At 39.1% G+C, this 27,460-nt stretch overlaps 1 protein-coding gene across 6 annotated transcripts in view; it reads right to left on the bottom strand.

The window, feature by feature from the left end:
• The window catches only part of LOC149211846 (carboxyl-terminal-processing peptidase 2, chloroplastic-like), a 300,395-nt gene that overhangs the window by 165,826 nt on the left and 107,109 nt on the right, over positions 1-27,460 (bottom strand). For 4 of the 6 annotated variants that reach the window (XR_016250727.1, XM_089391605.1, XM_089391606.1 and 1 more), the window contains exons 3-5: positions 27,162-27,323; positions 3,048-3,130; positions 2,492-2,700 (exon numbers count right to left, since the gene is read on the bottom strand). Coding sequence is in view for 5 of the 6 variants with exons in the window: in XM_089391605.1 (XP_089247731.1) it covers positions 2,492-2,700; positions 3,048-3,130; positions 27,162-27,323 (454 nt within the window). In the remaining variant the exon portion in view is untranslated. The remainder of the gene's footprint in view (positions 1-2,491; positions 2,701-3,047; positions 3,131-27,161; positions 27,324-27,460) is intronic. The other 2 variants (XM_089391604.1, XM_089391608.1) reach the window with 2 other exon arrangements.

Raw genomic sequence — 27,460 nt, 5'->3', positions numbered from 1 at the left:
CATCAAAATATATATTATATAAAAATTCGCTCCTGATTCGCTCCCAAATCGGGAGCTTTTGAAAATGTCGCTCCCCGCTCCCGCTCCCACTCCCACTCCCGCTCCAAAGTAACCTTGTTCTCAACAATGTGATCTCGTTATGGAATCCTGATAGTCTACCTAAAATTAAAATTTTCTATTGGATGCTAGTTCATAAAAAAATATTGACAGCAGAAAAGCTCTGCAAAAGAGGAATTATAGGGCCCTCCAGTTGTATCTTGTAACAAGAGGAATCAATCAACCGCTTATTCCTGGAATGTGAGTTCTCCAAGCAGGTTTGGGACTTTCCTTTAAAAAATATCTCACACAGGATTGTCTGGCCCGTGAGAATTACTCAATTTTTTTATTCTTGGGAGAAGCATTATGTCGGCTCCTTTCCTGGCAAATCTCTCTTAAAAATGATTTGGTGGGCCCTTTCCAAGATTATCTGTTGGAAAATTTGGCTGGCCAGAAACAGAGCTATATTTCAAAACAACTTCTCAAATCCTTTGAGGATTACGATCATGGATTTTTTCTTGCTGGATGAAGCAATAATGGCTAACATGTTCTATTCCTCTTCCCCCCGGGATTTGGATGAGATGGAAGAAGCCTGGATTAACAACTTCACACTCCAGGAAGTTGGAACAGATAAATTGAAAGTTGAAGAAAAGCAATCTAGAAAGCTTAGGCTCTCAAAGAAGGAATTTGATGAATGGCTCCCAGGTCAACAGCATCCAGTTCTCCTCTTTGATGGGGCTTCAAAATCCAATCCAGGGTTGGCAAGAGTGAGTGAGGTTATCTATCACCTAGAAGGAATTCAAGAAATTTTGTACTCTTGGAATCTGGGTTCAGCTACAAACAATCAAGCAGAAGCTTACAATTTATAGTATTATACCAGGGCCTTGTCCAAGCTCTATCCATTAAGATATCCAGGTTGATTGCAGTAGGAGACTGCTCCCTTATTATCTCTTACTTGCAAAAAGACTCATCCCCTGACAATCTGAGGCTGAAGACTCCCCTTCAAAGGATCAGAGGCTTGCTGCATAAGTTTGAGCATTTTGAAGCCTTCTATGTATTAAAGCAAAACAACATGGAGGCAGACCAATTAGCAAATCAAGGGGTCCAACTAGGAAAGGGAAAGATTGTTGGTAAATGAGCACAAGTCCAATTGTTTATCCCTTAATGACAATGAACACACTCAAGAGTCCAAACAAAGTTATAAAGGGCTCCAAGGATCAAAGCATTTGGTTGAATGTGACACCAGCTGCATGGTTGTTGAAGGGCATGTGCTCACGTGACCTCAAGGCAGATATGGCAGCTGTTCCCACTTATCCCCCCCATGTCATCACATCCATTGTCCTGTCAATGCATTCAGAAGGTTGACAAACATGTTGGTTCAGTTATGGTTCACAGAGCTTCTCAGTACGAGCCCAGAGGAATGTGACAGAAATGAGGAAGATGATGGCAACTTCAAGAATGTTTGTCCTCATTGTCAAGGCCCGGACTCCCTCCTGGCTGTTTGCAACCCGTGTTGCACTTCAGGTTTTTTTTTTGGTAATTCTACTCTGCAGGTTATTCTTCTTCACTTCCCTTTCAATGTAAGGCTGCTGGAGATTATTGATAAGATACAGGATGAAAAAGAGGACGTGGCAAATGCCATCCTGAGGCTTCAGCTACATCACGATCAGCTAGCCTCTTCCCTCATTGTGGCCATAGAGAAGCTTATTCAACAGAAATCTCAATTATGCAGAATTGAAGATGAATTGGGATATGTCAGAGCTCAACTGGAAGAATTAAATTTGCAACTCTATAGAAGAAGCATTGACATTCGCCTCTCAGCCAAGTCAGTGAATATGGAGTATCCAGAGCTTCCAGATGTCAATGAGCCAGCAGACTATAAGATGGGACAGAAGGACAAGCAGAACCCTATAGCAAAAGACTCCAAGACATAGCCCAAGTATCAAATGAATTGTAAATTTTGTCTGTTGTTAGGAACTTTTGAAGAATTTAAACATTAGAGTTGTGGAAAAGTTTGAAATGTATATAGAAAGACGTGTAGAATCTTGGATGGCATGGTCTGTAACAGACTAATTCTTGGTTAGCCTGGTCTGTAACAGACTCAATCTCACAGCCTTTAAAGCTCATTTTTGATCTCTTATGCAGTGCTGCATTCCTCACGCAGATTTATAATCTCAAAATTACAGTTTGGGTTAAAAAAATAATAATATAAGATCATCGATGCAATAAAATATACACATTGGCTAGAGGGTAAACAAGAAATAGGTGTATGCAAAAGTTTTTACAGGTATGCCACTTTCTTCAATCAATCATTTTCTATGTAGAACATGGTCCATTGCTTTATTTAGTACAATTTCTGGAAAAATAAGGAATTTCAATAACGAAAAATATATCTAGAGAAACAGAACAAATTAAAACTGAAAGTGAACTTTCTAGTCAGAAAATGAAGCCTCACTGTAATTGTTCAGCGGCATCATACAGGCCCATGCCCTGTGTACTTGTACCATTTATGGCCAAGATTTTATCTCCAGGCATAACACCTGCACGATCAGCTGGCCCTCCAACCACAGGAGAAATGACAATAAGATTAGCCGAAACACCATTGCTGGCCATATCAATTCCCACCTCCAAACCTACTCCTGTAAGAGCACCTGTAGTGCCAGACTGCCTTCATAACAAATTGCGGCACATATTAGAAACCACAAGCAAATATAGTACCATAATGTCAGTTCCCTCAAGATTTCCCATATTCATTGGATTTATAATTGGAAATATTTTTACTATTTTCATTCTGACCAAAATATCGCACACATCATTCTAAAAGAGCATTCCACTTTAATACAAGTATTAATTTATTACTTTAAAACATTTCAAGATCAGGAAATTGATCCTCTACTTACAATAATGTATCTAATGATATTTATTATTGACAAAATCTAATATAAGGGTAAAAAGTACAATAAAAAAATGCACAGTACAAAATGAGTCTCTTGAGTGGAAAATGTGTATACCCGCAAGCTCTTAAACTTTTCTGGCTCCAAAAAACGCGTAAAAGGATCATCCAAAGTTGCAAGCATCTTCCGTATTGCAGCATCTGATTATGTTTTAAACAGGCAGCAAGTTAGAATATATGTGAAAAATCCAAACAACCAATGACTTAATGGAAAATGCCACAGAAAATAGAGGAACATTAAGATGCCAAAACAAATACTTCTTCACTTACTTATAAGTTGAAATTAACCTTCTTCTAGATCTGGAGACTTCAATTATCAATATGTTTTTGAAAAACATAATAATTCTATGCAATAAGAACCTCAATTTCCATACTAGCATAACCATTTGGAAACTGGATTACTCACAATAGCACATTCTATCTTTAGAATCCTCTGTTCGACTGTTTCAATGGTCAAAACATTTTTACTTTACCTACCTGGAGTTATATTGGTGTAAGCTTCAATTTCAGTCACTTTGATCCAGCTTGCCAACCAGCAGCCTCACATTGATCCACAAATAGCCACCCACAGTTTCATCTCAGCCACTCTCCAGTCAGTAATTTTCATTCATCTGGCCAGTTCACCCAATGAAGGAGGGTCTTCAAATATGAGGTAAGCTAACCATTTTTGTATCAAGTGCTTTCATTTCATAGTTTGTAGCATTCTAGTATGGAGCACAGGTCAGACTGGATAAATTGACCACTTTTGACTGTATCTTTGTTCCCCTGCTTCACCTTGGTGGTTATCTCCCGCCCCTAGTCCAGTGTAACCCTCCTTGAGGTCTTTCTTTCCACAGTCTAGGAGGGGCACAAATAGGAGGGCTTGATTGATGATGTGTGTCCATCTATTGTCCATGTTTTCCATTTTCTGCCCTTTCCCCTTGATCACTTCCCTTCAAATTGATTGCTTACTGCTCACATTTTGTTGGTTGGCCCCTGTGTACCATGTCTTTAAGGTCCCAGAAACTTGGCTCCAAGAGGTTGAAGCAGCTGAAAGAAAGATTAGAGCCTATATAGACACACTTAAGGAAAATTTGAAAAAGGAAAACATGGCTAGGACAAAGTGCAGGTGCATGGACAAAAGCCTAACCTGAGCTCTACCCCCGTCACTAGCCCTCACCCAGTTCCTGGCATATCATGATCTATCTAAATAAAACGAACTATTAAAAGTCCCAACCCTGATGAGCAATAAACTACTACATCTTTAAGGGGAGTTTGATGCATCTCATTGAAGCTTGTAACCCAAGCTATCCATGCACACTCAAGGGGTGGTATAAATAGGACGAGAAAAGGGGTAACTCAGGTCCCACAATTGCTCCCTCTTCACATCATATTACTCAAGGACATTGTTTGCATAGATGGTACACCACAATGGCATCCTCCATGAAGTCAAACCCTAAATCATTTCACTTTTCACTTGCAGCTTCTGATTCATGGGTCAGCCTAGCAACTGTTCCTCCACTGCCTTGAGGTAGGAACTGTTCCTCCTATTGATAACCCTCCCATACTTCAGTGGGGAAAATAATTTACAAGTCCTAAACTAGAAAGACAATTGAAGGTAAGACTTGTGTGATGTACTTTAATGTCTTGTTTCATTAAATATGGCCCTCTGATACACTTATGGTTTGAGGCACCTTTGATGTTGACCTCCCTTGATCCATGAGTTTGTTAGGTGACTGCTTCAGGTCTCTTCAGTCGTCCCTTGAGGGATTAGAGATTGCTTCTTCAGCACCTCAAAGAGGACATCTAGACCACTTGTGCCTCCACCACAGACCTTCCAAGCAGGTTGTTGCACACTTTTTGAGGGACATTCTGGCTAATGATGATTTCACGGCATAGAGAATGTCATTCTTCTTTTAGCACCTTGGGCAATGAGATTCAAAGCTAGGGCATTGCCTACATTTGATGATGTATACAAGACTACAAGATGCCCCCAAGATGACTTTGTACCCTACTTGATGGACATTGCCTTGTGGATGATGATTTGATGGTGACTTTTCAATGCGGACCCCATTGGAGGGTTTGTGCACATTTTGGATAGAGGATGTTTCCTTGAAAACCATGACATCATCCTTCTAGAGCTTGAACTTGTGACTTACATACCCACTTGCACGACATCATGGAGTTGATCGCCCACTTGATGCTAGTGATGGTTTCTTGAGATACAGCACCTTCTCCTTGATCATGGAGGTGACCCATGATGATTTTCCACCCTTGGAGGCATATCTAGCACAATTGGATGACAAAGAAGGGCGGGCTTGACTTGTGCTTGGAGGATATTCTTGTCAAGGGTCTAGGGTTTGGCATTGATCAATAGAAGCTTTAATAAGAGAAATTTACGAAAGGGGTTTTCCTCTCTAAGAGAGAGAGGTTTTGCCCTGATAGACAGCCAATATATTCTGTTCTTGTTCCTTGTGTTTTGGTAGCAGTGTGATGAAGTAAACACACATTCAATAATAATAAGAGAAGAAGATCAAGCTAACAAGAAAATTGTAAAAGTGTTTCACAAATTGTTATCAAGTTTAGAAGAATCCTAATATACCTAATTGCCCTAGATTCTTCAACATGGTATCAGAGCTAAGGTGACACATCAAGGAAAGGGCATCTCAAGAACACTCATAAGGTGACACATCAAGGAAGGACATCTCAAGAACATCTACAAGGTTGAAGCTTCAAGCTAAGAAGTCTCAAATACATCAAGGACAAGAAGGTCTACCATCTACTATCCATCAAAGAAGACTACTAAGCAAGAAGAGAAGCCTTTCATATAAAGGCACCTACAAGAAGATCAAGTCAAAGAAGGACCTACATCAAGCTACACCATCTTCAAGGGAAGAAGCACTACAAGTCAAGCCTCACTCTCCAAGCAAATCTCATCATCAAGCAAGTCCATTTGAAGAAAGCAATTTGAAGAGCATCAAGATCCAAGAAGGCAAGCCATCAAGTCTTCAAGAAGAAAGCAAGACTACTACATCACAAACTCTATCAAGTAAGTATATATATGTCCCCTCTTGAACATACCTCAATGTCTTTTTGCAAGGAAAGCAACAAATTGGTTGGGACTACTAACTTCCTTGCATGGAAGAAGAGGACTGATTTACTTCTCAAGGAGAATGAACTTCTAGACCTCATCAAAGGGAATATCACTATCCCTGCTAAGGAACAAACTCAAGCCTTAGCCAAGTACAATAAGGATGAGACAAGAGCTCAAAGGATTCTAATAGAATCTATCAAGGACTCTCTCATTCCTTATGTCTCCAAATTTGAAACATCAAAAGAAATCTATGATAAACTAATAGAGCTATTCTCGGTAAGCACAACTAGAGAAGTGATATCACTACGTAATGATTTGTACAAGATGAAGATATCAAAGGAAGGAATAGCTCTCTACTTCATGAAGATCTCTGAGATGAGGGATCAACTTCAAGAACTAGGAGAAGTCATGTCTAACAAAGAAATGACAAATGTAGTACTCAATGCTCTACTTGAGGATTGGGGCAACTTCACATAAAGCATATATGCCAAGAAGGAAGCTACCCCACTAAGTGAACTTTGGTCTCTATGCAAAATTGAGGAGACTAGACTCAAAGCAAAGGATGATGTGGGATCAAAGGAGCAAGCATTTGCTACCATGGCCAAGAGAAAGGGAAAATTTGGCAAGTTTGGTCCACGAAGATCAAGCAACAAAGATATGTCCAAAGTACAATGCTTTGGCTGTCAAGAATATGGACACTACAAAAGGGATTGTCCTAAACTTAAGAAGGACTACAACAACAAGAGAAAAAGGGAAGAAGCTCACATAACTCAATAAGTCAAAGAAGAAGACAAGAAGCAGAAGAAGGAAGATCCTCCAGATCTCTACTGTGACTAAGTCAACTTCTTTACATAATTCTTCTTTCAAAGTTTTGAGTAGCATAGGAGCATATAGAAATAGGATAGAATGCATGGTTAAGTAGCATCTTCTAGAATATAGGAGCGTGATATAGAAATAGCTCAAGATATTCATGTAGGAAGGATGTAGATAACCTCATATATGATGAAAGAAAATGATCATGATAAAATCTTAGAAAGGCCTCCATCACCAAAAAGGAAGAAACATTTGCAGGATGAGGGTCTTTAAGATCCTTTGACAGAATCTTCAAAAGAAGGTTCATAAATGAGGGCAAGATGTCCCATGGGAATTCCATTCATGGGATTCAAGAAAGGATGATATGCAGGCAAGAAAAGATGAAGAAAGAAAATTGAAGCAACACCACTCAAGAAGGATCAAACAAATGAAGCTGAGACGATCAAAACCAGAATCAAGATGAGCTATGTATGCATTAATGTTTCGTCATGTCATCATATGTATTATTGAATCATGGGAATAGTTCTAAAGTGTGATCAAGTATAAAGGAATCTCTTTCACCAATAACATGCTCAAAGGCATGTATTACAAACCAATGAAGGTCAACATGAAGAAGTACCCTCATAAGGAGTATGTACTAAACAATCTATGAAGAAGCAGATGAAGAAGGAGATCAAAGATATAAGAACACCATGATCACAAAGAATCATTATCTGACAAGATCCAAGACATCTCCTGAAAGAAGGCATGAAAACTCTGACAAAGGAAAAGATCAAAGGACCCTTGACACCCATGAAGACCTTGGAGATATTAAGATGCAGATAACTGATTCAACTCTACAAAGATGTCATGATGGAAAGCCATCCAACAAAGCACTATTTGATTTTGAAGTAATATCAGGATGAAATCACGAAGGGCTACTAGATCGAAGTATGGGAACAAGCAAGTAGAACTAAGCATCCATATGATAAATATTCAGAAGTAGAGTCAAATGATAAAAGAGTAGACAAGATGACGAAAGATCCTGACATACACCAAGAAGGCCACCTTCCACGAAGGAAGAAATAAAATTACAATCTAGGAAGGAAAGTGATCGATGGCCAGTGCCCTACCACGAAGAAGTTAAAACAAAGACTTCATGACATCAAAGGAAGAAAAAGATCTAGCAATTGAAGGACCCATGAAGAAGAAGTTGTTGATGAATGGACAAGTCCCTAGCTAAGAGGGAGTTCTAACTGTGAAAATTCCTAGATCTAACAATTTCAGGAATCCTACTACAAACAACTGAATCTACTTCACCTAGATTGTAAAAAACATTACAATCTTATTTCAGATTTCTCCTTGAAACATTGAAGTAAATTACTGAAGCAGCCTACACCAAATTAATTATGATTCTGAAACATAGAAACTGAGCAAAGAAATAGAAACACATAAGACACCGTTATTTTTGGACAAATGTCCCCGGAAAAACCCAATGCAAGAAAACCGGTGCAGCAGCTCTGAGGGTTTATTATTATTAAGCAGTAGCAAATTCTGAATACATCACTAAATACCTCACAGGGTTATTCAGTTACAGAGAGAAATACTAGCAGAAGCTTTGTGAGTATACCTCACACAGTCACTAAGAAAAAGACATGTTTGTTCCGGCTGCTGGATGAGGTGCCCCTAGCAAGCCCTGCGTTGCCTCTACGTTGTCCCAGTGTCAACCCTTTTGAGGCACTGCGTCACCCAACTGGGGAATCGATCAGTAGCCCAAAGTCACTGCTCTCAACCTCCCAATCTCACACATTGGTTCCAACTGTTGAAACTGACTCACTGCGCTGATTTTCGACTTTCTCTCCCTCCCTCTGCACTCCTTCTGCATGGCCCTTCTAGCCCTGCATCAGCCTCTGCGTCAAGGCTCCTGGATCACTTTCTGCATCTCTCTGTTGATGATTCTCCGGCTAAGAATCTCACTTTCTCTCCGGAAGCTATCCCTGCCCCTCTATTGCAAGAAATCTCCTCAATCGATTTTCCTCCTGAGAACTTCTCACTTCAAAAAATCGATTTCCTTGATCTCTTTGTGTGTCTTCCATGTGAATCCAAGTAAAGCCATGTGAAGCACCAAATGAAGTGTTAGGTCTTATTAAAGCAGAATACCTTTCCAAGTTTGAAAAGTTTCATGAGGATAAGGCTAGGGAGAAGGTTGTCCAAGATGACATTGCAAGGAAGAGGGAATTATTAGAAGCCATGAAAGAGAGTGGGTATGATGATTATGAGATTCAAGACTCCTCTTCTATCCCTTCCACCAATGACACCTCTCACTATGTTCATCCTTCTTTTGGCCAACAATCAAAAGGAACAAAGAGAACAAACATCCAGAGTTTTTTCTCATCCTCTGCCAACATTGCCTCTTCCAATCCCACTTCCTCCCAACCAAGTTGTCAACTCACTTTGGATCAACATTGGAAAAAACAATACAAAGAAACTTCTTATCAATACATTGCTAGATGGTGGTATGATGCAGATATCCCATTTAATGTTGCTCGCTCACCTTATTACCAAGCTATGTGGGACTCTGTTATAGCTGCAGGAAAGGGCTTCAAAGGCCCTAGTATGCATGACTTGAGGGGAGCTCTTTTGCAAAAAGAGATTTCTTCCACTGATGAGTATTTAGCTAAGTATAAAGATTCATGGCTCAAAACAATTATTCCATCATGTCAGATGGATGGACCGATGGAAAGAAACGCATTATCATTAATTTCCTTATTTCTTGCCCTCAAGGAACCATGTTTTTGAGATCAGTTGATGCATCTGATAAGGTGAAGGATGCAACCCTTCTATTTGAGCTTTTGGATGACATTATTCAGGAAGTGGGGGAGCAGAATGTTGTGCAGGTCATCACCGATAATGCCTCAAACTATGTTCATGCTGGAAAGATGCTTGAGTGCAAATATATGACCATATTTTGGACTCCATGTGTTGCACATTGCATAGACCTAATGCTTGAGGACATAGGCAAAGTGAAGTGGGTAAAAAACATTGTAGATCATGCCAAGTGCATTACAAAATACAGTTACAACCACTCATGGGTATTGAGCCTAATGAGGAAAAACACTGGGAGCAAAGAGCGTGTTAGGACTGCAATTATGAGATTTGCAACTCACTTCCTCACGTTGCAATGTCTCAATGCTCAACATAAAAACCTGCAGAAAATGTTTTCTTCTGATGATTGGATTGAACCTCGGTAGACTCATAGACAAGATGGCAACGACACCAAAACGAAAGTGTTTCACAATTATTTTTGGAAAAGGTTTGCAGAGCTTATGAAAATTATCGAGCCCCTTGTTAAGGTGATAAGGATGGTGGATGGGGAAAATTAGCCATGGGCTACATTTATGAGGCTATGAATCAGACAAAGGAGCAGATACGGGCAGCTTACAAGGACAGGTTAGCTAAATATGGCCGTATATAAGAGATCATTGATACAGATGGAACAATCAACTCCAGTGTCTTATACATGCAGCTGGGTATTTTTTGAACCCAAAGTATCATTATAAAGCTCGGCTAGGAGATCTGCAGGATGGGAAGGTCAGAGCTGGATTGATTGATTGCTTGGAGCGCATGGTCCCTAGCCATGCAGACCAGTTGGAAATACATAGACAACTTACTCTTTTCAGTATGGCAGTTGGTACCTTTGGCAAAAACTTGGCAAAGATGGCAAGAGATGTGGATCAACCAGGTAAGCAATTCCAATTTCCAATTTGTTTTTCTTTTCAAGTTAAATTGTTTACAAATTTACAATTCAAATTATCTATAAATACTTGTAATTTGTAAATAAGTAATGAAATGAACTAAGTTACTAATTAATGTCTTTTTCTTTGCAACACATTGGTGGGAGTCATTTGGCAGCCAGTGTCCTCAATTGCAAAAGTTTGCAATTAGAGTCCTCAGCCAAAATTGCAATGCTTCAGGTGAAAATTTCTGAATTTACACATCAAAAATCCTAATGTAATCACTGGTTTATCATCTCCTACTTGTTTTTACATTCAACAAGTTATTTATTTAAATAGCAATGAAAACACTTTTGCAGACTACACATACATACAAATCATGAACTGAAATAGAACGAGACAAATACACAAGGGACACCATTATTTTTGGACAATCGTCCCTGGAAAAACCCAATTCGGGAAAACCAGTGCAGCATATAGAGGGTTTGTATTATCAAGCAAGCAGAATATGAGTACAACAGGTTGCCTCTCACACCAACTAACCTTATAGAGAAATAACAGCAACAAGAAATACATACGAGGGTTTACCTCGCTCCCCAAGTCATAGTTGATCCAATGAGTGATCTGACCCTCTCGGCAAACACTGCGAAGTCCCTACGCAATCACTGCGTGGGCCAGCGTCTTGCCTCTAGAAGACTGCGTCACCCTTTCTGCTGGATCGATTTGTTGAGTGAAGTCTGTCGTTTAGCCCACCCAACTCAGGGCCTGGCTTCCTCAACAAAATCTCATACTACTGACGAACACTCGGCACTACCACTGCAAGAGACCCTCCTGGCTTGCGTCACCTCTGCGTGAGCCCCTCCTGGGTTGTGTAGGCCTCTGCGCTGCCTCTCTAATGCTATTGTTGCCTCTCTGCCACGTACTCTTTGGCTCGGAACTCCTTTCCGATCCAAATCTTTGCTTCTGCCCCTCTCACTGCAACTCAGATCACTGGTTCGATTTTCTCAACAAACCACACCCCAGAAAAATCGAACTAATTGATCAACTTGGTGTATCTCCAACTGACCCTCAAGCCTCCTCTTATACTTTTCCTATTGATGAATCAACGGCTGAGATTAAGTCCCTAATCAACGGCTAAGATTAAAACAGACTTGATCCTCATCTCTTAGAAGCTTCTCACCCATATTTTTATTAATACCCATTAATATTTTCATTTTCCTTAGTTTAGACTTAGGAACCCCATTAAAAATATTAATTATTTTAATAACTCAAAATCTGGGTCGAATTTATCTAAACGATTTATGGGTCTTGCAGATCTTATGTATTCTAGCCCCTCCACAAAATTTCAGAGCTAGAGCACATTCGGTGCTACCCAAAATCAACACTCCCTCTTAGCGAGGAATGTGCTCTAGCAATACTTCCCAATAGAAGTGTTGTCGCACAGATTGTCACGACAACGCTCAGACCGGGGGCTGTCACCTTGATCCCCGATCTCTCTGTTTAAGCCTGTCTCCCACGGCTAAGGGGGGTAGACCCTATGGGACAATGGATGACCAACTGTGGACCAGTTGGGTTGGGAGACACGAGGGAAAACAAGCACTTATTTGATTTTATTAAGTTAATAGACCAGTGCCTTATGGAGTTAATGACTGAATGATTATTTATCAAATGCTTGCAGAAATATGAGCTCATTAACAATCATTTACCATCAAATAACTCAAACTAAGGTTAACTTTTGCCAAATGTGAGATAATCAATAAATGCTCAATGGCTTAATGATACTCCAGCAATTAAAATTTCGAAAGATAAAATACTTTAAACAACCACGCAAAATGCTAACCAGAGATCACATTCATGCAGTTAATCTTCAAATGAACATTTAAGCATGTTTAACCATATAATCAAAATTTTAGCCTCAGCAGCAAAGATATATCGTAAAAATGAAGAAGCCTTGAGCCAAGACTGAATCTGGCAAAATATTTCCAAAATATTTTATTTTTTTATTTTTTATTTTTTATTTTTAAATTTTCTAAAAAAATACAATAAAACTAAAATCAAATAAAACTAAATTAGATCTAATATCTAATCTAAAGTTTTAAAAGGAACCTTTTGATTTTTTATATTTTCTATAAATGAAACAAAAAATGAACAAAGAAAAATATCTAACTCTAAAAAAAACTAAGTCCTAAACTAAATAAAACTAAAAAAAAAATTAAAAGTTAAGCTAAAAAAAAGAACAAATCAAAAATCTTTTTATTTTTTAAAACATTTATGATTTTTATTTTTATATTTTATATTTTTTATGATTTTTTGATTCATAAAAATAAAAAATATAAATAAATAAAAAATAAAACAAAACTAAATGTAAACGTAACTATACAAAACTCTAAAACAAAACTAATGACTCAAACTTTTATAATTTTTTGGGACCTTTTTTTTTAATTTATGGAAAAATAAAAAAAAATCTAACAGCTAATCAAAGAAACTTAAAAGGACCATTTTACGACTTTTTATATTTTTAAATGAAACAAATCTGAACCAAAAAAAAAAAGTCTAATTCTAAACTAAATAACTATATACAAATAAAAATCTAAATTTTAAAAGAAATGAAATCTATGCTAAATGAAAAAGAAAACTTAAGAATTTATGATTTTAATTAAATCAAAACACTAAACTAAATAAAAATTATGAAGCCTAACGCATGAATATACACAGAATAAAATCAAACGCATGTTAAATCTAACTAAAACTAAGCAATAACCCTTATCCTCATGCGTAAAACAAAATCGATTGTGTGTTTGACGACTTTCTGTTTTGCAGGTCTGAACAGCCGCAAAGGAGATGATAGAGTTTGATGTGTTTTCCTTTCGCAGGTATGAGACGGCGGAATTAAAGGTTGCTGCTGCGGGGAGAAAGGCAGCTCGATGGTGGAACGAGCAGGGATGAACTGCCAGCGAGGGAGCAGCGTAGAGTGCTGAAGACTGCATGCAACTGCGTGGGAGAATAGTACAAGAATTTTTTGTGGTATGAGGAGCACGCTGAGAGTTTGCAGTCAAAGGCACGCAGGTGGTTTTGCTTGCAGGTGAAGGCGTGGGGGCAGAAATAATGATTGAGGGATTTGCAGGTGGATAGGCGGTGAAGGCAGCGATTAAGAAGATGGAGGTTGCGGTTTTGCGAAGAAAATATTTGCAAGAGGATGAAGCTGCGCAGCTGCGTGGAATGTTGAAATGGTGGCGCAGCAACCTTCGAGGTATGCCAACTGCAATATGACTGTAGAGGGAGTTTCTGTTGCTGCAAGGAAGACCCAGACAAGCCAGCGTGAGAGATGCCTGAGGGTCCTAAAAATAAAAATATTGATTTTGCAACGAACCCAAATTTCAGGCAGCAGATTAAGGGCAATCAGACAAATGATAGCCAGGATATAGATTTGTCTAATTCTTCTGCTTCAAATTCATCGATCAAACCCTTATAAAATTCTCCAGATTTTTCAAACCCTTGAAGGCAGAAACATACACCTGCAGAAAAGTGATTTTTTGAGAGAAATATTCCTGCTAGAGCTGATCCTGAGGCCAGATCTTACCCTCCAGGGCCTAGATCTGGCTTCGGACAAATTGTTTTCTTCCGATCTGCAACCTGCAATAACAAAAACAAAACACCAAGAAGTAAAATGTGCAAGAAACAAAACCTAAAAATCCTAAAACCAGCTAAAAATCTACAATATTTACAGGTTAAGGGCTCTAAATAGCCAGATTTGTTAATATGCCACAAAAGTATTTTCAGAATTTTAAATTTAATGTAAAGTGCTTCAGAAAACCCTGCATGCATTCATAAAAAAAATTCAGATGATAAGCCCGGGATCAAAAACTAGCTGGGCTCTTGCAGAAAACACAATCCGAGAGTTGGCTGGTTCAGCCGAGAACTTCCCCTAACGCCCGGTAAACTCAAAACTAAAATTTCCTGCACAGCTTAAAATCAACCATCAACATAGAGGGAGAAAACAATAGTGAAATCCAGATCAAATGGAGATACCTGCCATTATATTTCAGAATCTAAACTATCATTCAAACCCCAAAGATCAGACAAGATACCTGTGCCTAAATCAATCTTCATCAAGCTAAAATCAATAGCTGAAAATAAAATTATGCAAAAAAGTAAATCATCTTACAGCACTTTCAGAAGAGTAACACCAGCAAGATTTTTAACCCCAAAGTATTTTTTTATTGCACAAAAAAAAAAATTGACTACAAGAGAGCTTTCTTGAATCTTTAGCACCAGACTCTCAGATCTAATCTGATCTCAAATGACCCCTAACACCCTATTTAAAGGAAAATTTCCCAACGGCTAGTTCGAGTGATCCATGTTAAACTAATCTCGACCGTCGATGAGGATAAATATTTCTTTTAATCTCATCCGTCGAATTTTTAAATGCATTTTAATATATTAAACAATTAAAATTCTGCATTTATTTACTCAAAAATTTGATTTATTATTATTTTATTATTTCATTTTATTTTTTAAATTTTTATTTATTTTTTAATTTATTTCATAAATTTTATTTTATTTTTTTTAATTTATTATTATTATTATTATTTTTTATTTTTTTAAAATTATTTTTCTATTTTTTAGTTATTTTTTAATTTTTTATTTTTTTGTTTTTTTATATTTTTATTTTTGAATCCTCGAACTTAGCCTTCGGAAAAATCACCTAGGATGTAGGACTTAGGACTTAGGACTTATGAGGGGATTAAAACATTTTCTAACCCTCAAGACACTTTACATCATGACTTTTATAATTTTACATCTCAAGGGGGAAAACCCATTTGACATAGACCCTCATAGACCACCCAGTTCTCCGACCAAATATAATCTAGCAGATCAACGCACTAGGGTTCCCCTAAGATTCTAATGACAAAATTTATTCCGACTTTGGGGTTAAGTTGAAGGAAAACTATCCCGATCATGGATTGGTGAGACAAAAAACCTTCCGGAACGTAGATTATCACTAGAAAATTAGGTCCACCAAGGCAATTTACATACATGACTCAACTCTGCTAAGATTATTTACAATTTGCACATGCAAACTGGGTTTACAACATAACATGATCAGGTTGACGATTACTGTCGAATGGCACGGACACGTTGATCAAGCGCTATCCCTTTTGCGAAGAAAAGGGGGTGTACTGCTATGGGTAGTTGACACGTAGTGGTCAACAAGAAGCATCACATTGATCCATGGCATCGGTCCTCTGTGTTGCCGCCCTTCATCCACTGCACTGTTGCAGCCTGTACTGCTGCCCATGACACTGCCACTGTCACTGCTACATTTATACTGCAACTCCCTCTCAATATGTTGCATCATGTTGCCCATAGCACTACCACTGCTAATTGTTGCACTGCAACTCAGTTGCTAAGAAGCAAGCAACTGAAGAAGTCACCCAAAAGCTGGCACGCTGGTCAGTCTGGATGCCCCGTGATGCTGAAGCTACCTCTGCTGCTAATCTGTGTTGACCCTCTGATGCTATTACGTTGTTGTTGTATCTGCTCTGTGCCTCCCACACTACTCAATATTCTATTGTGTTGCTTCAGACTTTTGGCACTCTAGCTCTGCCACTGTCGCTCCATCATCCCTCGCACCAACTGACTCCCGTCATTCTGCTATTGTCATTAAGGGCTCCCGTAGCTATATGTGATCCAAGAGTTTGGGCACTTCAAGGATCTTGCCCATTTCTGTAGCTCTTTCGAACTACAACTCTAAATTTCCCCACCTCCCTCCTAGAGATGTGGCTGCCATCTCTACCACTAAAATGTCAAACTGGTTCTCTTCTCCCTCTTTCGCTACTGCCCCAGCAAAACTCGAATCTAGATTTCTTTGGCGCTAGAAATCCTCTAATGAACAAGCTCCTCTAGACTCCCTCTGAGTCTTGATTTCCTTCATGGAAATCCTCCAGCCAAATGTTGAATCACTCCTCTCCAATCCTCCTTTGCTGTTGCAACCCGGATCTAGATTTATTTGGCTAGAAATTTGACAAGGCAGTGACTCCCTCTACCTTGGCTTTGTCTCCTCAGACATTGTTCTACATCAACAGCAACAACATCCCACCAGCTCCTCAAATCGAATCTGCACTGCCCCTCTAGCCCCGGCAATTGAAGAATCTGAGCTCCTCTGGTTCTGCACAATCATTGTGTGAGCAAGATCAGCGCCTCCTAGCTACTGCATTACTCCTTCCTCGCTCCAAAAGATGGTGTGGCTCTACGTTAGCCTGATCTGCCCCTCTCTGCTTCTGCGCTAGCCCAGAAAGTTGATGCAGTCACTGCGTGGGCTCCTCCCAGCTACTACGTCACCCTCTCCTTGCTCAGAATGCTGATGCAGGCATTGCATGAGCCTCTACGTCACTTCTTCTACACTGTGTCGTTCTGCCTCTACGTCTCTGGCTCTGGAACAACGCTGTCACTCGGGACCACTGCCTCTCTACAACAAATTCACTAGATCTCTCGGCTGATGTCTTCAATGTCCTATGATCTGTAATGCTCTGATAACATGTGAAAAATTTTGAATCTACATATCGGAAATGCTACTACAATCACTGGTTTATCATATCCTACTTGTTTTTACATTCAACAAGTTATTTATTTAAATAGTGATGAAAACACTATTGCAGACTACACATACATACAGATCATGAACTGAAATAGAACGAGACAAATACACAAGGGGCACCATCATTTTTGGACAATCGTCCTTGGAAAAACCTAATTCGGGAAAACCAGTGCAACATATAGAGGGTTTGTATTATCAAGCAAGCAAAATCTGAGTACAACAGGTTGCCTCTCACACAGGCTAACCTTACAGAGAAATCACAGCAACAAGAAATGCACACGAGGGTTTACCTCGCTCCCCAAGTCACAGCTGATCCAATGAGTGATCTTACCCTCTCGACAATCCCTGCGCAATAACTGCGTGGGCCAGCGTCTTGCCTCTAGAAGACTACATCACCCTTTCTGCGATATCGATTCGTTGAGTGAAGTCTGTCGTTTAGCCCTCCTGGCTTCCTCAGCGAAATCTCGGACTACTGACAAATACTCTGCACTACCACTGCAAGAGACCCTCCTAGCATGCATCAGCTTTGCGTGAGCCCTCTTGGGTTGTGTAGGCCTCTGGGTTGCCTCTCTAATGCTATTGTTGCCTCTCTGCCACGTACTCTTTGGCTTGGAACTCCTTTCTGATCCAAATCTCTGCTTCTACCCCTCTCACTACAACTCAGATCATTGGTTCGATTTTCTCAGCAAACCACGCCCCAGAAAAATCGAACTGATTGATCAACTTGATGTATCTCCAACTGACCCTCAAGCCTCCTCTTATACTTTTCCTATTGATGAATCAACGGTTGAGATTAAGTCCCCAATCAACGGCTAAGATTAAAACAGACTTGATCCTCGTCTCGTAGAAGCTTCTCACCCATATTTTTATTAATACCCATTAATATTTTTATTTTCCTAAGTTTAGACTTAGGAACCCAATTAAAAATATTAATTATTTTAAAAATTCACAATCCGGGTGGAATTTCTCCAAACAATTTCTAGGTCTTGGCGATCTTATGTATTCTAGCCCCTCCACAAAATTTCGGAGCTAGAGCACATCCGATGCTACCCAAAATCAACAGTTGTGAGTGCAATTAGTCTATTTTGAGGGCATACACACAAAGAAGAGAAACTGTTTGGAACAAAAATGGTTAAATGATCTTGTCTTCGTGCAATACAACCTTCGACTAAGGAGGAACCAAATGATTAACAAAACACCTGATCTATATCCCATTGTGTTGGAAGATATTGATCCAACATCAAAATGGGTGGAGGACACTGAAAATCCTATGTTTGATTTTGATTTTGATATTGACATGGCATTAGTGGGGGATGAAGCAGATTTGGCGGCGCCATCAGAACCAGGATCAGTGTTCGCATCAAGGAAAGGCAAACAACCAATGGAATGCACTAGTCATGCAGCTCGACCAACTCATGCTTCCATTAGGTCCACTTCTATTGTTATTGGTGGCAGTGCTACTGAGGTTGCAGATGAGGCTGAGGCATCCTCAGACTCTGATCTAGATGATGTCTATGTAGCTCTTGCTGATGATGATGATCATGTGTCTAGTAGTGGTGATGAATTTGATGATTGATCATGTGTAGACTCTAGACTCTAGAGTCTAGACTTGTAGTCTTGTAGTAGGCCAATGGCCTCATAGCTTGTAGCATTGTCTTTAGACTTTATAGGCCATTTAGAGCCTCATTGCTTATATATTTTGTCGATGATGTAGGAATTTACAGAGTAAGTTCCTCAGAAAGAACACCAAAAGGACACCGCTCACAACCAGATCACAGATCAATACACCAGTATTTTTGACGTGGTTAAAACCCTCAAAGAGGGAAACAGTCCACGGCCTGCGCCAACGTGGCTACTACAGGCAATTTATTAATCAAAGAATGAAAATTTACATAAGCTTCTCTCATGCACGGATTACCCGAACAATGACCCTCCATGCGCTTTAAATAGAACTCATGGACCAATCGGGTGTCAAGCCACGGATCAAGTGTCGGTAATACCGAGGAGAGAGTGAACCGTCGGATTACTACATATCGTGACCGTCGGATTGTAAGTTACAAAATGTACAACGGTAAAGAAACACACTTTACCTAACTCTATACTAGACCAAGTTGAACTTAACTATTTCCTATGTGTCGGAATATCCTAACATCCCCCCTTAAGAACAACCTGGGATAGGATTGAAGGATTTACAAATATGACACAATATGAGAAGGAAGGAGGCACTAGAGCCTATCCCCCCTTAGTGACAACTTCCTGAACTCCAAGCATATATCGAAGTTTAGTGAACTTCGTCTCTGTGAGAGCCTTTGTGAAGATGTCTGCAACCTGTTCATCTGTTGAACAATATTGCACTTCAAGAACATGGTCATGAATGAGCTTTCTGATGAAGTGCATGTGTAGTTCAATGTGTTTGCTGCGCTGATGCTGGACTGGATCTTTGCATAGCTGAATGGCACTTTGATTATCACACCAAAGTGTGGTTGGATACTGCTGCTCAAAGCCAAACTCTGATAGGATCTGACGAAGCCACAAGGCTTCCTTACTAGCTTCCACGGCACCACGATACTCTGCTTCTGCTGACGAAAGAGAAATGGCAGCCTGTTTCTTACAAGCCCATGTAATAGGTCCTGAACCAAGAGTGAAGACATAACCGGCAGTAGACTTCCGATCATCAGGGTCACCAGCCCAATCAGAATCAGTGAAACCAACTAATAGAGGAGCTGCTTTGGCACTGTAATGAATCCCAAACTGTATTGTACCTCGAACATAACGAAGTATTCTTTTAGCTGTTTTCCAATGACTTTCACGGGGGTTTTGCATAAAACGAGCAACAAGGCCAACAGCAAAGGAAAGGTCAGGACGAGTATGGGTTAAATACAAGAGTTTTCCTACAAGTTGACGGTATAAGGTAGCATCAACTTCAGGAGAAGTACAAGAGACTAAAAGTTTGACTCCAGACTGAAAGGGAGAAGGGGCTGGCTTACAGTCTTCCATGTGAAAATGACGAAGAATATCACAAGCATACTTGGACTGGGAAAGGGAAATACCCTCCTTGGATTGCAAGACTTGAAGACCGAGAAAATAGTGTAAGTGTCCTAAGTCTGTCATTTCAAATTTCTTTTTAAGGCTGGACTTCACATGGTTTATAAGGTTGGGATCACTACCAGTAAGAATAAGATCATCAACATAAAGAACAAGGATGATAAGAGAGTTGCCCACTTTCTTGGTGTAGACAGAATTGTCAGAATGACACCTAGAAAAGCCAGATTCTAAAAGAAAGCTATCCATTTTGGCATACCAAGCCCGAGGAGCTTGCTTGAGACCATAAAGGGATTTCTTAAGTCGACATACAAGGCTGGAGTCTGTTTGGATGAAGCCAATGGGTTGTTCCATATAGATTTCTTCATGCAAGTCCCCATGCAAGAAGGCAGATTTAACATCCATCTGATGGACTTCCCATTTTAAAGAGGCAGCAAGGGAAAGAACAAGGCGGATAGAGTTCATTTTGGCAACAGGGGAGAAGGTTTCAGTGTAGTCAATGCCTTCAACCTGTGAAAATCCCTTAGCAACAAGACGAGCTTTATGTTTATCTACTTTCCCATCTGGTCCATACTTGGTTCTGTAAACCCATTTACATCTAACAAGTTTGTGTCCCTTTGGTACAGGAACAAGATCCCATGTATCATTTGCCAACAATGAGTGATATTCTTCATTCATAGCTGCTTCCCAATGTGGATGGCCTGAAGCTTCTGAAAAAGTGTCAGGATCATGATTTACTGGAGCTTGAGCCAGTAAAGAAGAAGCTCTTTCAAACTGAGAACGTGTACGTCGCTGATCTGTAGGATCACCGGCAAGATCACCTGCTGCATCCCGAGTAGCACGGACCCATCTTGGAAGTTGAGGATCCTGAGAAGGTGGGGGAGGATTGTCATCCTCACTTTCATCATCTGAAGAAGAAATGTTTTCAAAAGTAGAAGAGATAGGAAGAGGTGGCACATCCGTCGGACTAGGCTCGCAGGCCGATTTATTTTCATCAAATTTTACATCTCTTCTAATGATAACATTTTTGGACTTAAATGGAATAAGTCTATAACCTTTTACATCTTCAGAATATCCAACAAAAGTACATTTCTCACTCTTAGGTTCTAAAGCTTTATGCTTTTCATCTGGAATATGGGCCCATGCTTCACTTCCAAAAACACGAAAGTGACTTACATCTGGTTTAATGGAACTCCAAGCTTCTTCTGGAGTGATATTCTTTAGAACCTTAGTAGGAGTGCGATTGATTATATAATTTGCACAATTAATTGCTTCGGCCCAAAAACTAAGACTGAGTCCTTTAGATTGCAGCATACAATTAGCCATTTCCTTTAAGGTGCGATTTTTCCTTTCAGCTACACCATTTTGTTGTGGAGTGTATGGAACAGTATGTTGCATTTGAATTCCATTTTCGGTGCAAAAGTTGATGAATGTGTTTTTAACATATTCTCCACCATTATCAGTTCTTAGCTTAAGAATTTGATGTCCAGATTGTTTTTCAACAAAGGCTTTGAAGGCCAAAAATGTGTTAAATACTTCGCTCTTGAGTTTTAAGAAGTATACCCAAGTGCGTCTGGAGAAATCATCAATAAAAGTTAAGAAATACTTGCAGCCAGAGAATGAAGCAACAGGAAGTGGACCACATAAATCACTGTGCACAAGCTGTAAAGGGGCTGAGGCGTGCCAAGAGGCACGTTTTTCAAAACTTTCCCGATGATGTTTTCCGAGTACACATCCGGAACAAACACCATCTCTGCAAGATACCATAGGAAGACCTGTCACCATATTTTCTTTACATAGATGCTGAAGGGAGCGATAGTTTAAGTGACCAAATCGCTCATGCCAAAGTTTGCTCACTTCATCATTATGAGTAACAAATACTGAGGGAAGATTTGATGACCCAAAGTTGTGAAACTTATACAACCTTGTGGAATCATCAGCAATACCAGTAGCTAGAATCTGTTTAGGATCTCTCAGATCCTTGATTACAACATCATGAGGTGAAAATTCAACAATTTTACCTTCACCTGAATGAGTTATCTGATATACAGATAGAAGGTTGCAGGATAAGGTTGGAACACATAATACATCATTAAACTGACCATTGTCTAGATGAACAGTTCCAGTCCCTACAACATTAAGAGATCTATCATCACCAACATATATATTTTTGGTGTTACAATCATTTAAAGAAGAAAACATGGCTTGGTTTTTGGCCATGTGATAAGAGGCTCCAGAATCAATGAGCCACTCATGAGAATGAGAAGAAGAAGATACATTTAATGCATAACCAGACTGAGATGATTGACAGCGACATGCAGAAAGTGCCATTCCTGAAGATGAAGTTGAAGTTGAGGTTGAAGAATGCTCCACATGGATGTTATGTTTCTTCATTGCGGCTTCCAAAGCTTCCATCTTCTTAAAGCATTTAGATTCTAAGTGGCCATCTCGATTACAAAAGTTACAATGTCTATCAGTCTTCTTCCATTTGTTTTTATTGGTCTTATCATTTTGCTGAAATGATCTTTCATTTTGAGGCTGAGTTTTCTTAGGACCCTTGTTTGGTTTAGGACCATTCTTTTTAGGATATGACTTCTTAGGATTCTTTGAATTTGGTTGTTGCTGGGCGGCTAACGCTTTCTTGGAAGAGTTTCCAAGATTAAGAAGACCAAGGTGTAAGAGTTTTTCTTGTTCTCTTATTAAAGAATCACAAAAAGAGTCAAAGGAAGGGGCCTTGTAGTCTTTTCCTTGACAAATGAAAGCTTCCCTTGTAGAATGGAAGGTGGAAACAAATACAGAGTAGGCTGGTCCCAACTTAGTAAGGATGGAATAAATAAGGTTACTATCTTCTTTCTTAACCTTAACACCTTCCAAGAGATATCTAAGGGTCTTGAATTTGGACAAGAAATCTTCAATGCAAGAAAAATTATTAGGATCCAATGTAAGCAACTCATTTTCAAGTTGATGGGCTCTAATTTCATTTTTAATCCCAAAAACTTTAGTGATTTGTTCCAATGCTTCATGAGGAGTTTCAAGTTCTGCAATATGGAATCTAAGATCAGAAGAAATAGACATCCCTATCAAACCACGTGCTTGATCTTGTCTATTTTCCCATTTTGCAGCCTTGTCTTCATCTTTTGGTTTCTTCTCTTGGCCTGTGGCTATTCTGTAGAGACCTTTACTTCTAAGTAAATCTTCCACGTAGGCTATCCATTGGAAGTAGTTAGTGCTGTCAAGAATGACTTAGCATGGACTTTCCATTTTTTTTTTTAAAACTGAAGCTGAAGATGCTGAAAGTAAGTGTTCCAATGGATAGATCTCGAAAAATTAGGCTGTTTTAAAAAAAACGGCTCTGAAAAAGGCTTCCGGATGAAGAAGTTATGGCTTTTTGAAAAAAAATTGTTGAAGTTGCCGACAAAGTGCGCGAATGTGCGGGAATGAAATAATCCGCCCCCACAAAATGGAGACTTGAACCCAAGACCTCTACTCTTCTTAAAATAGCTTTAAACCAATTGATCTATACAAAAAATTTGAGAGAGAGAGAGAGAGGGGGGGGGGGGCCTTGGTTTGCGTGTTTGCCTTGAGAAAGCTCTTTTTCCCTACAAAACACAAAACCCAACACGGACATGCAAAGAAAACGAACCTTATGGCTCGAAGTTAGCTTTAGCCAAAAAACTAGATATTTTCAAAAATGAACCTTGCGGCTCAAAGTTAGCTTTAGCTGAAAAACTAAATATTTTTCTCAATGTTTCTGATTTTCCGAGATCACAGTAAGGTGCAGGGAAAAGAGCATACGCATGAGAAAAATCCTTCCTTTCTGTTTCTGATTTGCCCAGATCGCACAGAGTCGCAGGGCAAAGAGCATACGCAGAAATGAAAGGTATAGATCCGGTTAAAAAAAAGCTAAATAAACCGAAACCGAAATAAGCAGAGAGAAAATAACAGTAAACTGCAAATAAAGACTGTATACCTCCAGATCTTAAAAATGACGCAGCTAGGGCTACCGGAAACCTTTTCGCGTGAAACGAAAGGGGTTCCTCACTGGAACAAATGCTCTGAACACAACAGAGCAGTCCTCTCGACCCGAAAGCAGTCAGAAACAACAGATCTAGGAAACGACAGTCGGATGCAGTTCTACCGGCTTCAGATTTGGATCACCAACGGACGCGGCCCTCAAATAGCTCTGATACCATGTAGGAATTTACAGGGTAAGTTCCTCAGAAAGAACACCAAAAGGACACCGCTCACAACCAGATCACAGATCAATACACCAGTATTTTTGACGTGGTTAAAACCTTCAAAGAGGGAAACAGTCCACGGCCTGCGCCAACGTGGCTACTACAGGCAATTTATTAATCAAAGAATGAAAATTTACATAAGCTTCTCTCATGCACGGATTACCCGAACAATGACCCTCCATGCGCTTTAAATAGAACTCATGGACCAATCGGGTGTCAAGCCACGGATCAAGTGTCGGTAATACCGAGGAGAGAGTGAACCGTCGGATCACTACATATCGTGACCGTCGGATTGTAAGTTACAAAATGTACAACGGTAAAGAAACACACTTTACCTAACTCTATACCTAACTCTATACTAGACCAAGTTGAACTTAACTATTTCCTATGTGTCGGAATATCCTAACAGATGATATGTATTGCACTCAGTTCCATTTTGATATATTCACCTTTACATTGTATATAAATGAGCAAACTTTGCATATTTTGTCTCTATTAGCTTGGAATCGTGGTTTTAAATCTTAAAAATAGTTTTTTCATTAAAAAATCATTATTTAATGTATTTTTTTCAAACCAGTTCGTGTAGACTTGACCAGTCCCTATATGACCAATTCCAGTTTGAAACCCGGTTTATTAGATGGACCAGTCCGGTCACCGGTTCAGGTTTTTAAAACTATGATCACATCAAACTTCAAAGCTATGCATTTTTATGGGGATATCCATGAATGTATATGGAAAAATTGATGCTCAAGCACAAAAAGAGGCTTAACCCTTACAAAGCATGATTGAGAAGCTACCTTCAAGTTGAGAGTGGCCCACAAACTAAACCACCAAATAGGTTTAAGTAGTTCTAATATCAAGAAGCTCCCCTCTCAAGAAGAAGTGGAAACTCAAGAGAATAATTTCTAATACTTGGTTTCCATTTAATTTAATAGTAGTTTGTATGCATCAAAATTTAGTCACAAAAAGAGTTGAATCCAATAGATTTGATTATGCCTGTTTTACAGTCCTGTATAGGAAGATTTCTATAGAAACAAAAAATTATTAATGTTTAGTTAACGAGTTTAATGGTTGCCATTTAGGCCCACCTCAACTTGTTAAAAGATTGGAGTAGATAGATGCCCAATGTAATCCTGTCAAAGACCAAGGATTTATCCTTTGACTGTGAGATCTAGACAACACTAAACCAGCTACCAAATTCTGCCAAATAGTCGAAACAATAAACTTTTTGAAAAGCTACTGATAACTGAAAAAAAAAGCATGATTGTAAATGTAACATAACATGAATTCAAAACAAAATATGGTCAGATCTTAATCATTCTCGGGGTCCTGATATATTTGTCAAACCCTTTCAAGCTTTAAGCAATAACGTTCCTTTGGTTAAATCTGTTTTACTTTTAAAATTTTATGGTTCTGACACTCAGACCACAGGTTCATGGCCTCTTGTTGTCTTTAGTCAACATGGCATTCAATGCACACTGCACAGTAACTGTCTAGGTTCGATTATGTAATTTTAAATATAGAATCTAGATTCTAAAAGATGAATGGTAATATGAAAATTTTATTTTGTCTTTTACTTGCCGTATCATATCCAGATTTTTGGAACATTTGTCGTATCCGTTTCAAACCCCGTATCTGTATCCGTTTCAGTGCAACTTAGTTATAGACACTCTCTAGTTTCTACTAGTACCCCAAATAGAGATGCTTGGCCTTATACATGTTGAGGGCCCTCAAGCTTTGTTTCCATATTCTCTGGCCACCTCCACGGCCAGTCTCCACTTGGAAGATCACTTCCCTTTTTACGATGCTCCCATCAACTAGGGGCCCTATGAGACAGAATGATAGTAGCCTTGGCTTTGCTTCCATATTGGCCCAACTTGTGGCAATATGCCCATTTTCAACCCAATTCCCACCCTAGTGGTCAAAGAAGATCGCCTAAGCCCCAATGGCAGTCAATCTCTTCTGGGAAATTATTGAATACAAAGTCTAGATCCTCTAGGTCCTCCTCCAGACAATCTTCTATCTTGAATTTTCTCCACTCAACCTCGAATGTCGAGGGATGTAGCTCTAGAGGATCTTGATACGTTGGCGTTTTGGGCACTCCATATTTTCAATCCATACACATTGTACATCCTTATTTCAGACCTGTTCTCTGCTTCTAAAGTTTTATCTCGTATGCTTTAGCCTAGATCAGCACTTCACTTTATGCATTTTGCTTTTTATAAAAGCCTTTTTTGAGCTCCCGCTTTGTATTGATATCATTGTATTTGGTAGTCCCATTAGGCTACTTTGGTGGTTATTACATTAATAGAACTATCTTATCTCATCTATCCCTTCTGAAACTCAACAGCAGAGATAGATTTTAAAAAAAATACCAACACATATATACTGAACCTAGTTCCCAAATGGTAATAAAATTCTCCTGCTTCGAAAAAATACAAATTATATATATATATATTCAGGTTTATTAATATTTTCAAAAAATGAATACCAAATAAGAAGATTTGTCGATTCAATATGAATAAAGTTGATTATGACAACTGGGGACCATTGTTATGAAGGCTTGCCAAATTTCAATCTACTCGTCCTAATTTATATTTGAAAAAACAATATTGAATAAACAGTAAAACAAATTTTGAAATGTATATTTGCACTCTTGAAGATCACAATGCAAGTTGAAAGGAAGCTCACATACATGTTTCTTCACGTGTATTCATAGGTTCCTGACGAAGTGCATCTTCACGATAGCGAAACCATCTTTGACCATTGAATGTTTTGTCAATATATGCCCGGTCAATCGTTCTCCATGCCTCCAAAAAGAGTAGATTTTCCTCAGTAAGTGCCCCTATGTTGCCAACTTAGATATCATTAATCAAATATGTTGTTAAAGTAAAAAGACAATATGTGCATCTCAGATTAAGGGACATAAAAAAAAAAAAAACTTTTCTTCTAATAAGGAACTCAATCTAAATAAGTTGAAAGTATAATCTTGGA

The sequence above is a fragment of the Pinus tabuliformis genome, chromosome 1_1 (genome assembly GCF_031772625.1).
Source record: "Pinus tabuliformis cultivar Carrire ecotype Pingquan chromosome 1_1, CPIR1, whole genome shotgun sequence".
NCBI classification, from domain to species: domain Eukaryota; kingdom Viridiplantae; phylum Streptophyta; class Pinopsida; order Pinales; family Pinaceae; genus Pinus; species Pinus tabuliformis.
This window is presented reverse-complemented; position numbering and strand designations above follow the sequence as displayed.